The sequence below is a fragment of the Cricetulus griseus genome, chromosome 4 (assembly GCF_003668045.3).
Source record: "Cricetulus griseus strain 17A/GY chromosome 4, alternate assembly CriGri-PICRH-1.0, whole genome shotgun sequence".
In the NCBI taxonomy this organism is placed as follows: Eukaryota; Metazoa; Chordata; class Mammalia; order Rodentia; family Cricetidae; genus Cricetulus; species Cricetulus griseus.
Genome location: NC_048597.1, coordinates 117,391,376 through 117,406,926, shown reverse-complemented (window position 1 = coordinate 117,406,926; position 15,551 = coordinate 117,391,376). Strand labels below are relative to the sequence as shown.

The following is a 15,551-nucleotide window of genomic DNA, read 5'->3' as shown; positions in this document are numbered from 1 at the left end:
TTATCAGGCCCTTGCAAGAACAGGTATATGGCAGGTTAGTTTCTAATGTATGTCTTAAAATCACCAATTCCTTTCAAGGAAGTCTATGCTTAGTATCTGTCACACTATTTAATAAATAGTTTTGTATACATATCCATAGGAAATGTGATTTTCTGATGAGTAGACACATGAATGAAAAATTGAACCAGTTGATGATGTGAATTTTTCCTGGAGCTGTGCCAAGTCAACTGGTAGTGAAGGCCCATAGAAGCACTGCTTATCAGAGAGGAAAGCAAAGATAAGATAGTGATAAAGGGACATATGGGAGAGAGGAAAGAAGAGAAGGAAGGTAGTGGGCATGAGGAAAACAAACTTATGTGCAGTGCACACATCCATCTCAGCTTGGAGCTCTGGTTCCATTAAAATGATCCAACATACGAAGTTTGCACACTCTGGAATCCTCTATGGATCCTATAGTACCCATGAATATCCCCACATTTACAGCACATCTGGGACAGACTCATATGTTGTGTGAACTGCTTCCTAGGTGGAGCTGAGAAAGAATAAGCAATTGAGTGTGGCTGGGGACTCTAAAACCCACTGAAGTGCACACTGAATGTGATCACTGGCCATCAATAAGGTGACCTGATAGGCTTTCCCCTGGCTCAGTCCCTGAAAGTACCAGATAATTTGTACAGTATAGGCCATTCTGTACTCTAACTGGGCTGAATTATTAAACCCCTCCATTCTGCAAGTCCTTATATAGGATCCACATTGTGGGCTGGAAGGGGACACTATAGAGCTGGGAGAGAGCCACACACTGTTTAAACAGCACACACACACTGAGGAACAGATGGAGGATGGAGGGGTAGTTCTCCTAGCATAGTCTGTCTGGCTACAGTGTCCATCACAGCTAAAAGTTGGCATTATGTGTAATGTACACCAGGGTCTATCTAGCCCCTCTTCTCTGTTGACTATTCTGAGCCCTAGCTGTGCTGGGATTTTGAGCTGAAGGCTTTGGGAAGCAGGACCCTGCAGCCCACCAAAAAAGTCCACAGTGAGGAACCCATGCATGAAAAGAAAGCCATTGCCACAAGGCCCTGGGCTGTCTACTTTCATGGCAGTGTCCTGTCAATCACAGGCTGAGTAGCCTACTCCCCCACCCAAGCTTCATGCTGCTCTATCCTTTGAAAGCCCAGTGGGTGATGAACTTGCAGACTGCCCTGGCTGGACTTCTCTGCTACTGCATTTATGAAGGGGCCTAGACACCAGAGTTCATGGGAGGGGAAACTAAGAGAAGACAGACAGTAATGCAGGGAAAAAGAGAAGGAGTAAGTGAAATGTCCCTGTCCCCTCGTTACTCCTTAGCAGGACAAACAAGTCAGTGGATGTGCTATCTTTTTCCTAGGTCTTCAGCATCCCTTGAGGCCTCCTATATGCAGCAAGTCTCTCTAACAAGACCTAGTGCCTTTCCCCAGGAGGTGGCCTTGGTTCTGTTGTGACCAGACCCTGGGCATCATATGGAGCCCCATGGATCTGCCAAAACTGCTAACTTGCTCTTTTCCAGTGCTTCTTCTAAGACCTGCCAATGACATGCACAGATGAGGTAAGTTACCCATACAGCCACACAACCCCAACTGGTGGCACAAATATAACCTGAAAGGGGAGAGACATACCCGAGGTCCAGGAATTCCAGGCACGCCACTTTCTCCAGGGTCCCCTGGTTCTCCCTGTGGAAAAACAATGCAGAGTGAGCACAAAAGGGAACTAATGTGGTTGAACACACCCACTGCAGGCTGTGGATGGGTCTGGAACAGGATTACCTGTGTGTAGGTGGTTTTGAACTCTCATTCTTTGTGGCCTTCCAAGTGCAGGACACCTCCTACACCTCATACTCCCCAGCTCTGTTACTTAAAACATTCAATTGAGTATTATTTCCCTTCTGACAGATTTAGACTAGAGAAAGTGTAATATTATCTTTTGATTTGAAAATATGAAGTACTTGGTTAGCCAGGGAAAGAAGTAAATAATATGTATACAAATAACCTTAAATGGTGGTGTACTGGGAATTCTAAATCAATGGACCACAGAGATACTGTACCATTCACAATAGTCAAATTATGGAATTATGACAAGCCCAGGTGCCTGTCAACAGATGAATGGAAACAAGAAAATGTGAACCTATGCATGTGTATGTGTTGATTTTACTTAGCAAGAAAGAAGAATGAAATTATGCCATTTGCTGAAAAATAGATATAACTCCAGATCGCCATATTAAATGCAATATGGAGATTAAGAAAGAAAAAAATTTTCTCTTATTTGTGGTTCCTAGATTTTCTAGACATATAATATCATGGGTGTGTATATGGGATGAAGGCAGACAAAAGGCTAGAGGTTGGGATGGAAGTATCAAGGAGAAGGGAGAGAAGAGGATTGATCCTAGTAAATCTCCATGGTACACCTAAACTAACAATGACTTCTGAAACCTATCACTCTGTCCAGCAAAGAAAAGCAAATAAAATGACTATAAATGTGTCTATAGCCACATTTAGTCTATATTTTGTTATGGAAAAATGACTCTATTTCAATGAATTTCACCAAAATATTAGAAGTTTTCTACTACAGCTGCCTTTCAAGGGCTGTGGACAGTCACAGCTGACAACTTACACTTACAATTTGAGAATAAAGTTTATTTGTTAAAACGATCCATTGTTAGGGCTGGAGAGGTGACTCAGTGGCGAAGAGCACTTGCTGCTCTTGCAGAGGACCTCAGTAGGTTCCCAGAACTGGTGTGGCAGTCTATAGCACCAGTTCCAGACCAGGGACCAGGACCCTCTTCTGACCTCCGAGGCATACATACAGACTAAACACTCATTAAATTCTGAAAGTCTTTAAAAAATTAAAGATTATCCATTGCTTATTTATTCACTTGAAGTATTTAAAGTGTATGTTTGATTTCCGACATTCTAGAATCTAATCTTCACTCTCCCCCTCAAAAGCCTGTTTTAATAATCTCCACTGGAGACTTTAAAAACTGAAGTTCCTAAGACTGATTTCCTTCCAAACTGATTTTAATACACTTTCAGAGCCTTCCTGGGTTACCCTGTTACATCTTACCTTGTAAACCCAATCATTTCAACTAAGTCTTGGTCCAAAGCCCAGGTAAGTGATTCAGGAATTTCCTTTGCTCTTTGGTTTTTGATTCTCTATCTAATGGCACCCTGTGAGTACCCACCTTGGAGCCAGGAAGGCCAGGTGGTCCCCTCAGCCCATCCTTTCCAGGTGGCCCCTGAACCAAGAGACAAAAGAAATAAATAGAAACAAAGGCATGGTTAGCAAAGTTTTGTGGGGAAATACTTAAAACACGGAGATGACTCTGCAGCTAGACTGGGGTGCATGGCCCCAACCACTTTTCAGTTGTCTCTTTTCTCAAGTAGTGTACCTCTATAGCAGCTAGGCTTTCCTTACATTTTTTGCCAGGACTACATAATTACTGCCCTCTAGTCCATGTGCTGGCTTATTTACTCTAGATACATATGAAGACGGGGGAAGGATGGGATTCTATTCCTATTCTTGACTTCCAGGAAGCCCTGGAGACAAGACAACACCATCCACATTTATCCTGCACTTTCCTCCTGAATGTCTTGATTTCATGTCTCTTCCTTCATACCAAGATCTCCCCTTCTTCCTGACCTTCAAAGAAGCCAATCCCAAGTCTCTATCATGGCAGCCTCCATCACAGCTAGCGTACTACCCTTGTATTTATGAGGAGTTTCATGTTGTATCTTCTGATTCAAGGTGTTTTTCTCCACCCCAATCATACAATCATAAGATGCTATCCCAGCCATGGGTACAGATGAGGAGACAAGGAATCCCAATGCAGAGTTGCCTTCTTGGAGTCACAGACATTGTGACAAGGGCCTACAGTCTCCTGGATATAACTGCAAGTTCCCTCCACCATACCTAAGATATGCTATCATTTCTTGAGGCCTTAAGTCTTGTATCTTCATCACACACTCCCCATAAGGACAGATGGGAAATGGGTCCCCTTACAGACTACCTCAATGGCTATTTCTTGGTTATCTATTAGTGCTATTAAGTCAACTTCTTATTTGTTTTTTGTTTGTTTGTTTTGGGGGTGGATTTTTGTTTGTTTGTTAGTTTTGTTTTTTCGAGAAAGGGTTTCTCTGTGGCTTTAGAGGCTGTCCTGGAACTTGCTCTATAGACCAGGCTGGCCTTGAACTCACAGAGATCCAACTGCCTCTGCCTCCTGAGTGCCTTATTTGTTTTTGATCTTTGAAAAAAAAGTCTCACTGTGTAGCCCTAGCTGGTCTGGTATTCTTTATATAGTTCAGCCTAGCCTTGAACTCACAGCAACCTTCCTATCTCAGGCTACTACATGCTGGAATTACAAATCTACTATATACTATAAGTCGATAAGACACTACATGTCTACCTTAAAATTTCATGGCTTGCTCTTCTAGATGAGAATACCTTGCTTGTTCTTTTAAATGAGAATTTTCTGCCATCTGATTTAAGACTTCTCCCTGACCCCACCCCACTCCTGTCTCCAGATTTGGAAAGTGTCAATAAACAAAAGGAGCGTTTCTCCTGCACAGAGTAGATTTTCTGAGCATCATGGCCACAGGAGAAGAGCAATGGAATCATGGCAAACCAGAAAAGGGTGGCCAGTGCTGGTGGGAGGCCATCCCAGAAGACAGCAGGAGATTAAGGGAGACCCAGCCTGTCCTGGCTTCATACTCTGCTATAAAGGAGGGGCTTCTGAAGATGTCACCAGCTCTAGGAGAGAGAGACCTGGAGCCAGGAATAAATGTCTGGCTATTCCTGACATGGGACCATGAAGGTCAATAAGGGGACAAGCAGAAGATAAGCTGAAACAACTCACCACATGACCAGAGGGCCCAGGTTTTCCTGGGAAGCCCAGCTCTCCAGGTAAACCCTGTAAGTGAAAATTTAAAAATTTGAGATTGGAGTCTTGTCCTGATGCCATCTTTGGAACAGGATCAGGCCTCTGGCCCTAAGGAAATTATCATGGGTGTCTTAACTCCTCCATTGCCTGCCATTGTAAACCATGGAACTGTCCTATATTCTTAATTGGTAAGTGACCTCACAGCTTGTCTGATCTGCAGCTGAGACCAGTGTCATGTCCACCCATGGCCAAATACTTGTCAGGTCTCACCTCCTTCTGCCCACTGCTGGATCTACCTTGCACAGTATCTGCTATGTGGACAGTTTCCCAGATGACACTTCAAGGATGAGAGGGAAGGATGTTAACAAATACTGTCCTTAGTATTCTGTTTTGTGAGGCCAAACCACAAACAACTATTTACACTTGAATGATGATCCAGTATGACACACCCCTATGCCACCTCACAGGAAGATAGTGAAGTGTTACGTTAGTTGTATGCCACTTATAGCCACTGGATCCAAGAGCCTGATAGTGGAGATGCTTAAGAGGCGTCTGCATCCAGAGTCTTCCTGTCTGTTAACTTTATCCTGGACTTGGGCAGAAAGCGACCTTTCCCTGCTATTAAAAATGCTACCCAGGGACCTCTTTGAGAGAAAGTCAAGCAAGGCTCACCGGGGATCCTCCAGGTCCAGGTGGCCCTTGAACGCCAGGTGGTCCAGGGGGGCCCTGCATAGAGAGAGAAAATGGTTATAAAAGTACACAGAGAAAGTACTTGGGACAAACTGGTGTTTGAAAGAGAAAGGGGTAGACAGTGTGACAGTGAGGGAGGACTTTGGCTTCATCAACCTTGCCTAATTCAAGCAGAAAGAAAAAAATGGGATAAGGGAAGACTGTGAAGCAAAATTTGCATATTAATAATTAATATTCTATTTGTATGTGTTGTAAAATATTAGTTTGATGGTGCAAAGATGTGTTGCATTCTTCTATGTTGCGTTTGTCTAACTCTGTAGAGCTGTGTTACTTTGCCTTTCTAAAACACCTGATTGGTCTAATACAGAGCTGAACGGCCAATAGTGAGGCAGGGGAGAGAAAGAGAAGAAGAGGGAGGAGCAAGGAAAGGAGAAGGAGAGGAAGACACCAGGGGCCAGCCACTCAGCCACACAACCAGCCATGGAGTAAGAAGGGAAGAAGGACATATAGAATACAGAAAGGTACAAAGCCCAGAGGCAAAACATAAAAGAAGAGAACCAGGTTAATTTAAATTAGAAAAACTGGCTACAAATTAGTCATCCTAAGGCCAGACACTCATAAAGAAGAAGTTTCCATGTATTTATTTGGGAACTGGGTGGCAGGCCCCCAAAAGCATAAAGAGGAACTTTGAAGATCCCCCATGGAAGGCCTCACCCTCCCTGGGGAGCAGAAAGGGGATGGGATAGGGGGTCAGTGGGGGGCAAGGGAATAGGAGAGGGAGAGGGAACTGGGATTGAAATTTACATGTCAAGAAGGTGGTTTCTAACTTAAATTTAAAAATGAAAAAAACAAGCCAATTACATGTATTCTGGTTAGTTTTTGGCAATTTAGCACCAATGGGGGTCATCTGGGAAGAGGGAATCTCAACTGAAGAACAGCCACCAACACACTGCTCTGTGGGGGCATCACCTTATTGCTGATAGATGTGGGAGGGGGCAGCCTACTGTGAGCAATGTCATCCCTTGGCAGGTGGGCCTGGGATACATAAAAAAGATTAGTGAGCAAGCCAGAGAAAAGCAAGCCAGTAAGCAGCTCCATGGTGTCAACTTTATTCCCACCTTGAGATTCTGCCTCACTGGCTTCACTCAGTGATAGACTGTTCCACATAAGTCAAATAAACCCTTTCCTTCACCCATTATTTTTGGCCAGTGTTTTATCAAAGCAACAAGAAACCAAACTAGAAGAAGCCTGATTTATGAGCTGGTATTCAAACATTTAAGGAGATACACATATGTATATGCATACACACATGCATACAACAGTCACCCACTACACACAATATTCTCCCAGAGTACTCTTAAGTTGTCTATCACGGACCAGAGATGATGCCAGTGTCAGCATCACAGAGCAGGCTGTGGGTCTCTGGCCATAGTCTGCTGATTTCCTAGGTTCATCAAGACCTCTCCCCCACACATTCCTACCCCATGGGAACCAGTCTGGCCAGGAATACGGATGTGCACTTTATGTAGAGGAGTGCATACATCTAGAGCTGTGTAGAGTTCCAATTATCCATAACCCAAGCTAATACTTTTGGGTCCTGTAAAGGCAGGGAAAATGACAAGAAGCCAGAGCTCACGTGTTCATGATCATGAAGTGGGGTAGGGGCGCAGAGAGGAACCTGTGGGCACCGAGTAAGGCGTAACCTCTAGAACTGGAAAACTGAGCTTGGAGGATGCACCTGAGTCCTAGGCAAAAGAAATGAGCAACAGGCTAGTACACAGCAGCAGGTAGGAAACAGCTGCATAAAGTTCAGTAGAGGTGGCTTTATACAATAGCCAACAGCTCCATAAGAGGACAGAGTGTTCACATAGCAGGCCTTGAGATGCCTTTGTGCAGAGCTGTGATTTTACCTTGGGAGTAACTAGGGGGTCTAAAAAGACATATGTCAGCCACATGTGTTTTTAGATTTTCAAATGACATATGGAGACTACCAAGGGCAGAGCCATGTGCTGGGTCACAAGTCAGGGGCTAGTGATCACTACGCAGTGATGGGGACCAGGGAGAATGAGGGGATCACTCTGAATATTTGTAGGTTCATGACAGTCCTGCCAAGTGACCTACTCATGTGAGAACATTCAGTCACATGGCAGATGAAGGCTCTGCAGGAGCTCCTATTCTTGGTTTTGGTGGTGGCACATCCTTGCTTTTTCAGACTGGCATTTTGCATCCTTCCAGAAGTATTTACAGCCTCCCCCCACCCCACACAACTTCTAGGTGCAATGTAAGTCACTATGTCATGCATTTGCCTAGGTCACCTTCTGGGCAAGCCCCACTCTGGATGTGTCTGTCCTCTCACACTTCCTCTTCTCTTCATATGCCTCTCTCTTCTGAGATGGCTACTCGTCACCTGAGTCCCCACTGTGGTCGAGAGCAGGGTAACTTCTAATCTTCCATTCATATCCTCAAGCATCAAACATTCTTGTCTCCTCTGCAGCTGACAGTGAAATTAACCAAGGCCATGAAAGGGAGTAGGCACTCAGAAAATTCCAAAAGTCATCTGAAAGGAATACTCCAAGGGGCCATTTCCATTCAAAGAACGATAGTACAATATGGCCACTGGAGGGTGATAAAACCAAAGAATGGCATATTGGTTCCATTTTCTGCCTCTGGGTGGCTCATGTGAGTGAAACCATTTTACACAAGAGCGTTTACCCAAACAGGGCTTTGACTGGCAGCTGGAGCTTCATTTCTCAGGAGCTCACTTAGACCTGTTGACGCTTTGGGGCAGCATCTGTCCTGTCTGAGATTGTACTGAGTCAAGGCAACTGAGGAGGCAATTGTCATTTCCACAGCAAGCTAGGAAGTGCCCTGGGTAAGGAACAACCTGTCCTCCTGGCTGGCCTGCCCCTGTTACCTGGCAGAATCCATTCAGGCAGTAACCTGGTCAGCCAAGAGTTCCATGGGAACTAAGTCTGCAGCTTTAGAGGACCCCTTTAAAAGACAGGCCCCTGCCCACTTACACTCTCTCTTACTCTCTTTCTCTCTTCTCTCTTACTTTCTGCCCTACTCTATTCTTCCATTTCTCTTTCTCTCCCTCTGGCTCTCCTGCCCTATAATAAACTCGTTCATGTGCTCTCTATAGTTCATGCCCATCTCTCCACTTCTAATTTAAGCAAAAACTTAACAGACAGCATCAAGGGTGGCTTCCTGCCTTACCCCATCATCCAGTCCACAGCACTGCACCGTGTGTTCATCTTGATTAAATCTGTTCATCTCTGCATATTAAGGGGCATGCAAAAATCACCAGACCCACTTGCCCAGGAAAGCAAATTCCAGGCCACCCACCATCACTCCAGGGGGTCCTGCTGGCATTACAGCCCCCAGCAGTGGAGCTTAGCAGAGGGCTTTCCTAAACAGACGGTACCCAGCTGACCATGGGAACACTTCCCCTTTTCCCTCTTTCCATACCTGTCCATGCTGATGGCTCTGAAATATTTTGCATCTTCTAAAACACATCTCAAAAACTGGGCCTCCTGGTCTGCTCATTACTATGCTGGCCTCCTTCACACACCCTTTTCTATAAGCATCCTTACCCTGCTGCCACCAGTGATGCTTTGGCTCATGGCATTCTACAGTTGGGCATCTTTGGAGAATAGCTAGTAAAAACGAAACCTTTAGTGTTTGACAATGAATAAAATAGACCCAGAGAGTTTAAGGACCTTGGTAGAGGTCATGGAGCTATCTTCTCCAAGTGGAAGAGAGGTATGTGGCTCCTGAAGGGCCCAGTTGATTCAGAGGCACCTGAATTGAAGGTCATAGACAAGAGCTCCCTGCTTAGACACCCAGGTATCAGGTTAAAATTAGGTACCTAAGGTCAGGGACTGTTGTGATGCCAAGTGGTCCTCATGTTTCTAGTACAGGATCATTCCACCATGTGACCAACTCCATCTATAGCCACCTCCATTTTTTACCTATCCATTGATATATGCAAAACCCAACAGAGAGGAGGCACACCATGCATGGGAGACATAGGAAAGAAAAGGCTAAAACCTAGAACTGCTAGAGCACAGCACTCTATTTAGCATTTACACTGTCCAGATTTTATATACCCACTCTACCTCAATTTTGCTCCCACACTGATAAAGGAAGACAGACTTTTCCAAACAAAGGAGGGAAAGAAGGGGGAAGTCAGTTACCTGGGAGCCCACAGAACTGGTGTTGGAAGAGAGCACCATGTATGACCCAACCCTGTACTCCAGCCTGGCCTGCCAAAGTCCTGCTAAAGACAGCAGCCTCATGCCCTTCTTGTTGCTCTATTCTGTGACTGAAAGGGGATCTAGAGTATAAATGCTTCTTTGGGATCTCTGAGTCCAAACCTTCAGCACATAGTTCTCTGCGGTACACACAGTAGAAACTTTGCAAAGGCTCTAAGCATGGGACAACTAGGGACATCCATGTGAACTAAACCCACCTACTGGAACAGCAATGCAGGGGAAGAAAGAGGCTGAATGCAACTGGAAACAGCTGTTAGAAAGCTTGGAGGCATCACACAGCCTCCAACATCCATTTCAATTTACGTAGAGCATCTTGCAAGTCTAGTTTGTGGATGTTAGGCAATGCAAAGCAGCATTGAGCCTGCCCCAGAGACCTACTCTGCTGGCCTTCACTGTCTTATGAGGGTAGTGATGCTTACAGGTGACAGCAGGTTTGCACAAACAGTTGTCCTGCCTCCAGATCCTCTTTCTACTCAGCCTCCTGATGTCTTTCATTTTTCCCACAGATAGTTGACTGACATGTGGGTTTTCAAGAGGACAAGGAACCCTCTTATTCCCCTTACTTCCCTCTCAAAGGAAATATGTTTAACAACCAGGATGCCCCACCATCCTTTCCCTTTGTTACAAATGAAGCTATTAGTGTCTTGAGAAAGGAATGTGCTAACAGAAAATGGAGACTAAGATTATAAGACCCTTCCATGTCTGCAGTTTCCCCAGATGTTGCAGTCAAGCAACCCATCTTTTCTGGGCCAAGAGATGAGAAGGCTGGAATTTATTTGAAAATTTAAGGCTTGAAGCTGAGGATATAGCTTAGTTGTTTAGCACCCGTTTGATATGCACAATTCCACATCATTGCAAAACGAAAAGACAAGATTTCTGGGGCTTTGGCTGCCGTAGATAAAATTCTAGAAGGCCTAATGCTACCTCAATAGATTTCACCTTCAGAACCTTTATCTCTCCAAATATCTCATAAGGGTTATATATCATTATCTGTGGACTCCTGTGTGGATGTTCCTTGTTTTTTCTTTTAAACATTAATGAAGACATCGAGCCAAACATCAGACTATTTAACAAGCAACACACTGGAGGAAATAGGAGAATGGGAGGGAGAGGGAACTGGGATTGATACATAAAATAAGACAGCTTTTAATTTAAATAAAAATTAATTAAAACAAGCAACACATTAACCAATAGATATAAATGTTGACAAAATGCATGCCTGTTTGTGTTATCACTAATGAAAATAACAAAGCAATTACTCTCCATATTAACTAATCAGTCCACTAATTATTAATGAAGCAACATTGAATCTCTATAGAGTGACTAAACAGATATCTGATGTAATTAGTAGTTACAATTATGATGTATAAATAGCCAATTAATTATTATTAATAAAGAAATGGCAAATAATTACTTCTACTACACTAGTTCCAACTGTGGTACACTTAGGAAGTTGGATAGAATTTGAAGATGCATGAAAACTTGCCTACATAAATTAATACATCAATCAGGTTAATTGTGTGTATAGCTAGGTCACTTTTGAAAAAAACTATTCATAATTTGTGTTTTCCCTGGAGGTGTAACTGTGAACACTGCCCATCTCAAGGAACTTCTGCAGAGTCCTATGAGCCCACCCAGCTCTCGATGGAGCCCTGTCCTCTGGTTGTGTCTCCTCCTATCCAAGTGTTTTCATTCCATACACAGTACCACATACCATCACCTTTGCACAAACATGTGGATGTGGACAGGTCCCACATAGACTTCTATTTTCCTTATGTGAGAAGACTCCTGCATACAACAGCATGGGTAGGCATGCTGAACTCTGAAATCCTACTGTTTTCTGAAAAGCCTGAACACAATTGGAAATCACGGCAAAGCTAAACTGTTTCAGTCAGCAGTTCATACTGCAATTGCTATCAGAATAAAACAAGAACCTGAGCATGTGATTTTCACAGACAGCATGCTAGCAATTCCTAAACTCAAGAGCAACTTCCTAGGCAGTGCCAGTGAACTTGGTTTGTGTGTGCTTTTTTTCAACACTGACAATGTTTAATGTGAAGCGATAGGATAATTATAATATGGAATGCAATGTCATTAAGGGTGGTATACATTGAGCTCATGCAGTACTGGTGTGCAGCCCTAACTCAGAGGGTAAGTTTTATGCTCTTACTCAGATTTTTTGAAGACTATCTTATTAGAAAGCAAAATCTTACTACTACTTGAAATTTTAATATTGACATTTAAAAAGTTTTACATGTGTTTACAATTTAGGAATGAAAAGACAGACTCCACTTTTGGATTTAACAAAAACTGACACAAATATTTGTAAATAAAATTAACATGAAAATGATAAAATTTGCACATTTAAAAGTGTAATACAGGGCTGGAGACAGCTCTGTGGGTAAGAGTGGTTGCTCATCATCCAGAGGTCCCAAATTTAGATCCCAACATCCACAGTTACCTATAACTCCAGCTCCAAAGGGTCTAACACCTTCATGTGGCATACACTGGTGTAAAATACACACACACACACACACACACACACACACACACACACACACACACATTAAATAATTTCTAAAAATATACCAGTGAAATGAATTTATGAATGAAGTAGTTGCTGTTGGTGTTGTCTGAGCAAACATAATTATGTATCTTTATCTACTTAGGTAGCAATCTGTACCATTATACACAGTTTGCAATATACAGAAAACATGTAGCTATAAACATTTAGTGTAAAAAAAGTGCTCAAAAAAGCTGAAAAACAAAATTTCCAGCAATGAAATAAGGTCCCAAAGAGGATCTTGGAAGATAGCAACTTCCCTGGGGTTGCTCGGTCTTCATACCACATGGTGGACTCAGCCTATTGCCCACAGACACTCAACTCACTGAGGCCAGGAGCACAATTTACTTGGGAGTAGATACACTCTGATCGAAGGCAGTTAACAAAGACTAGATGTGATGATGTGTGAATACTACAGTAGTGTTTCAACAACCACAGGACTATGCTGTCTACTGCGGAATCAACTTTGACTTTGCAGGACTATGCAGCAGCTTTCATAGGGGCTCCCAAGAGCCAATATCTAATTCACAGTACTGCTCTGGTCTTCTCTATTTACCTTTATTTTCAACAATTTGACATCAGGAGACATTGTGTATCTACAAAGGGATTACCCCTCCCAGGCTAAGCCAATCCCTAACATAACCAAGTAGGTTCCCGAGGACAAGATTTTGCTGTGTAAGCCAACCAATACCTGGTTCAGGTCTCCATCCTTTCATCAGATCCTTGGAGTCTAGACCTTTAAAATATTCCCTGGGCAAAATTGTTCTAGGACCAGACTTCAGTAAATAGAGGGACATCCTATCACCCAGAGTGTGCTGAAACAGTCCAGTCTTCAGCTGCTGCACAGCCTTCCCCACTCACTGTGCCTTCACTGAAAACCATGGTAAAGGCTCTTACACATGCCTGCCCTGGACCATTCTAGGACTCCTCTATACAGCTTCATACATACAGCAATCCTTGCTATGTAAGTGTGAGGAACTACCTTACCAGTGACTGTCATTTCTCATTTTTTGGTCTGGGATGACTGCATACAAAGATAATCAAGAGTGGCAGAAAAAAATTTTCTTTGCCTGAGTCTTTTCCTGTGCCACTAGCATGAGGGTCCTTAAGTGACATATTCTGGCTACACAAGTTGTACATCTCTGGAGTGAAGCAGGTACTTAGAAATACAGGCTCAGTTAGGAATCAGTGAACCAAAGGGGAAAATGAACACAGGAGAAAATGGTGACTGTCCCAGGAATGGTGGGGGACACATGTCAGGAAGACAAAGAGGGAATGGCAATAAAGAAAACTTGCTTTTGTGTAGGTATGGCTGGCTTGTAGTCAAGGAGGCTTTGTATATGACATAAGAGACCCACCCAGTGTACCAGGCAATACATATTATACATATCCCTTCTAAACCCAACACAGGAAGGATAAAGGGAAGTACTATAAATTCTGTAACACATCCAGACACCATGCATTACCTTCTGTAAATGCCTCAGGCCTGGTTCTGAGCACAATTCCTATGTGAATCAAGATGCAGTGTGGCCGGGCATTGGTGGTGCATGCCTTTAATCCCAGCACTCAGGAGGCAGAGGCAGGTGGATCTCTATGAGGCCAGCCTGGTCTCCAGAGCGAGTGCCAGGATAAGCGTCAAAGCTGCACAGAGAAACCCTGTCTCAAAGAAACACACAAACAAACAAAAAGATGCAGTGTGCTTGGCAAAGCTACCATGAGAAGGCTGGTGATGTGTACCTATATCACTCAGCTGGCATCCAGTGAAGTACTACAGAATGAAAACGGCTTAGATGTTATACATTAACACCAGAATAAAAGAGTATTTTTCCAGGTGACAGAGGTACAAAATTACAGATGAAAATAATTGTGTAGAGCTGCATTAATACTCATTTATCTTTATCTGTGAGATAAGGTCTCACCATGTTGCTCAAGCTAGCCTTGAACTCCTGGGCATAACATGCTTTCCTTCTTCCACACTGGGTAGGCCTGTGGGTGCACACACTATAGGGGTATTGATGAATACTACCTTGTCACCTTAGCCTACTTCACCTCATTTAATCCCATCTTACCTTACTGGTATTTTTAAGTTAGTGACTCACTTAGTAGCCTAGGCTGGCCGAACTAACCATATAGCTCATCTGAGAGACATTGCATTATGGAAGGGACTGCTGAATTAAACCACCCTACATAATTTAGAAGTATCTTGGATTCAGAATGGAAGTTGGAAATGTGTTGCATTAGGGGAGAGGTTATGCCTTTCTCTCCACAAACACAGATAATGAAAAGGTACAGATTTCTTAAATGTTATAAGAGCACAGATTTAACCAGGGAAGACATCCTGAGGATCGTGGCTACAAACATGATGGGGGAAGATAAAAGACAAAAGACCACAGGACAGGTGAAATATATGCTGATCCTTCTCCATGGGAACAGTTCTGAGACTGAGTGAGACGTGATAAATCTTGTTGGCTACAGAGTAGTCCTCATGACTTATTTCATGTCATCCTTTCATATGACATGGATAGAGGTTTTGTTATATAGTACAAGTGGACTTATAAAGCTGACTTGTACACACCCCACATTCCATACTTGTGTTAATGCACACACACACACACACACACACACACACATATGTGTGTGTGTGTTTGTGTGCTTCCTTTAAAAGTTTGTGTATTTTCAGAACACAAGGACCATACACCAATGAAGACAAGTAGGCCACGTGATCCAAACTCTTAGAATGAATCTGTTTCAGTTTCTTCAAAATTCTGCATCCATTAACAATTTCAAAGCTGCTAGCTGAGATGGTCCAACCTCATGTACTACTCCAGCCAAGACTTCAGTTAAGCCCTACACTTTCCCATTGCACAAAGACTAGACAACAAATGAAGATAGCTCTCCCAGTATGTGACCATTATCTCAAGGTTCTTGGGACCTCCTAGAGATGCTGTCACACCCAGACAACAGGAAGTACTTTTAACAACATGATGCCTACATTCCCAAGAGGTAGGTGAGTGGTTTGGGGTCATTTAATGAACTATGGATGCTTGTCATCATTTAGTGGGTTTGGTTACACATTGTTATTGGTCATGGTCAGGGAGAAAACTAAGCAGAAGAG

At 43.3% G+C, this 15,551-nt stretch overlaps 1 protein-coding gene across 1 annotated transcript in view; it reads right to left on the bottom strand.

Moving 5' to 3' along the window:
* The window catches only part of Col22a1 (collagen type XXII alpha 1 chain), a 286,090-nt gene that overhangs the window by 141,193 nt on the left and 129,346 nt on the right, over window positions 1–15,551 (bottom strand). Inside the window, exons 23-26 of the mRNA XM_027415259.2 lie at window positions 5,582–5,635; window positions 4,886–4,939; window positions 3,215–3,268; window positions 1,656–1,709 (exon numbers count right to left, since the gene is read on the bottom strand). Of these exons, the coding sequence (XP_027271060.2) occupies window positions 1,656–1,709; window positions 3,215–3,268; window positions 4,886–4,939; window positions 5,582–5,635 (216 nt within the window). The remainder of the gene's footprint in view (window positions 1–1,655; window positions 1,710–3,214; window positions 3,269–4,885; window positions 4,940–5,581; window positions 5,636–15,551) is intronic.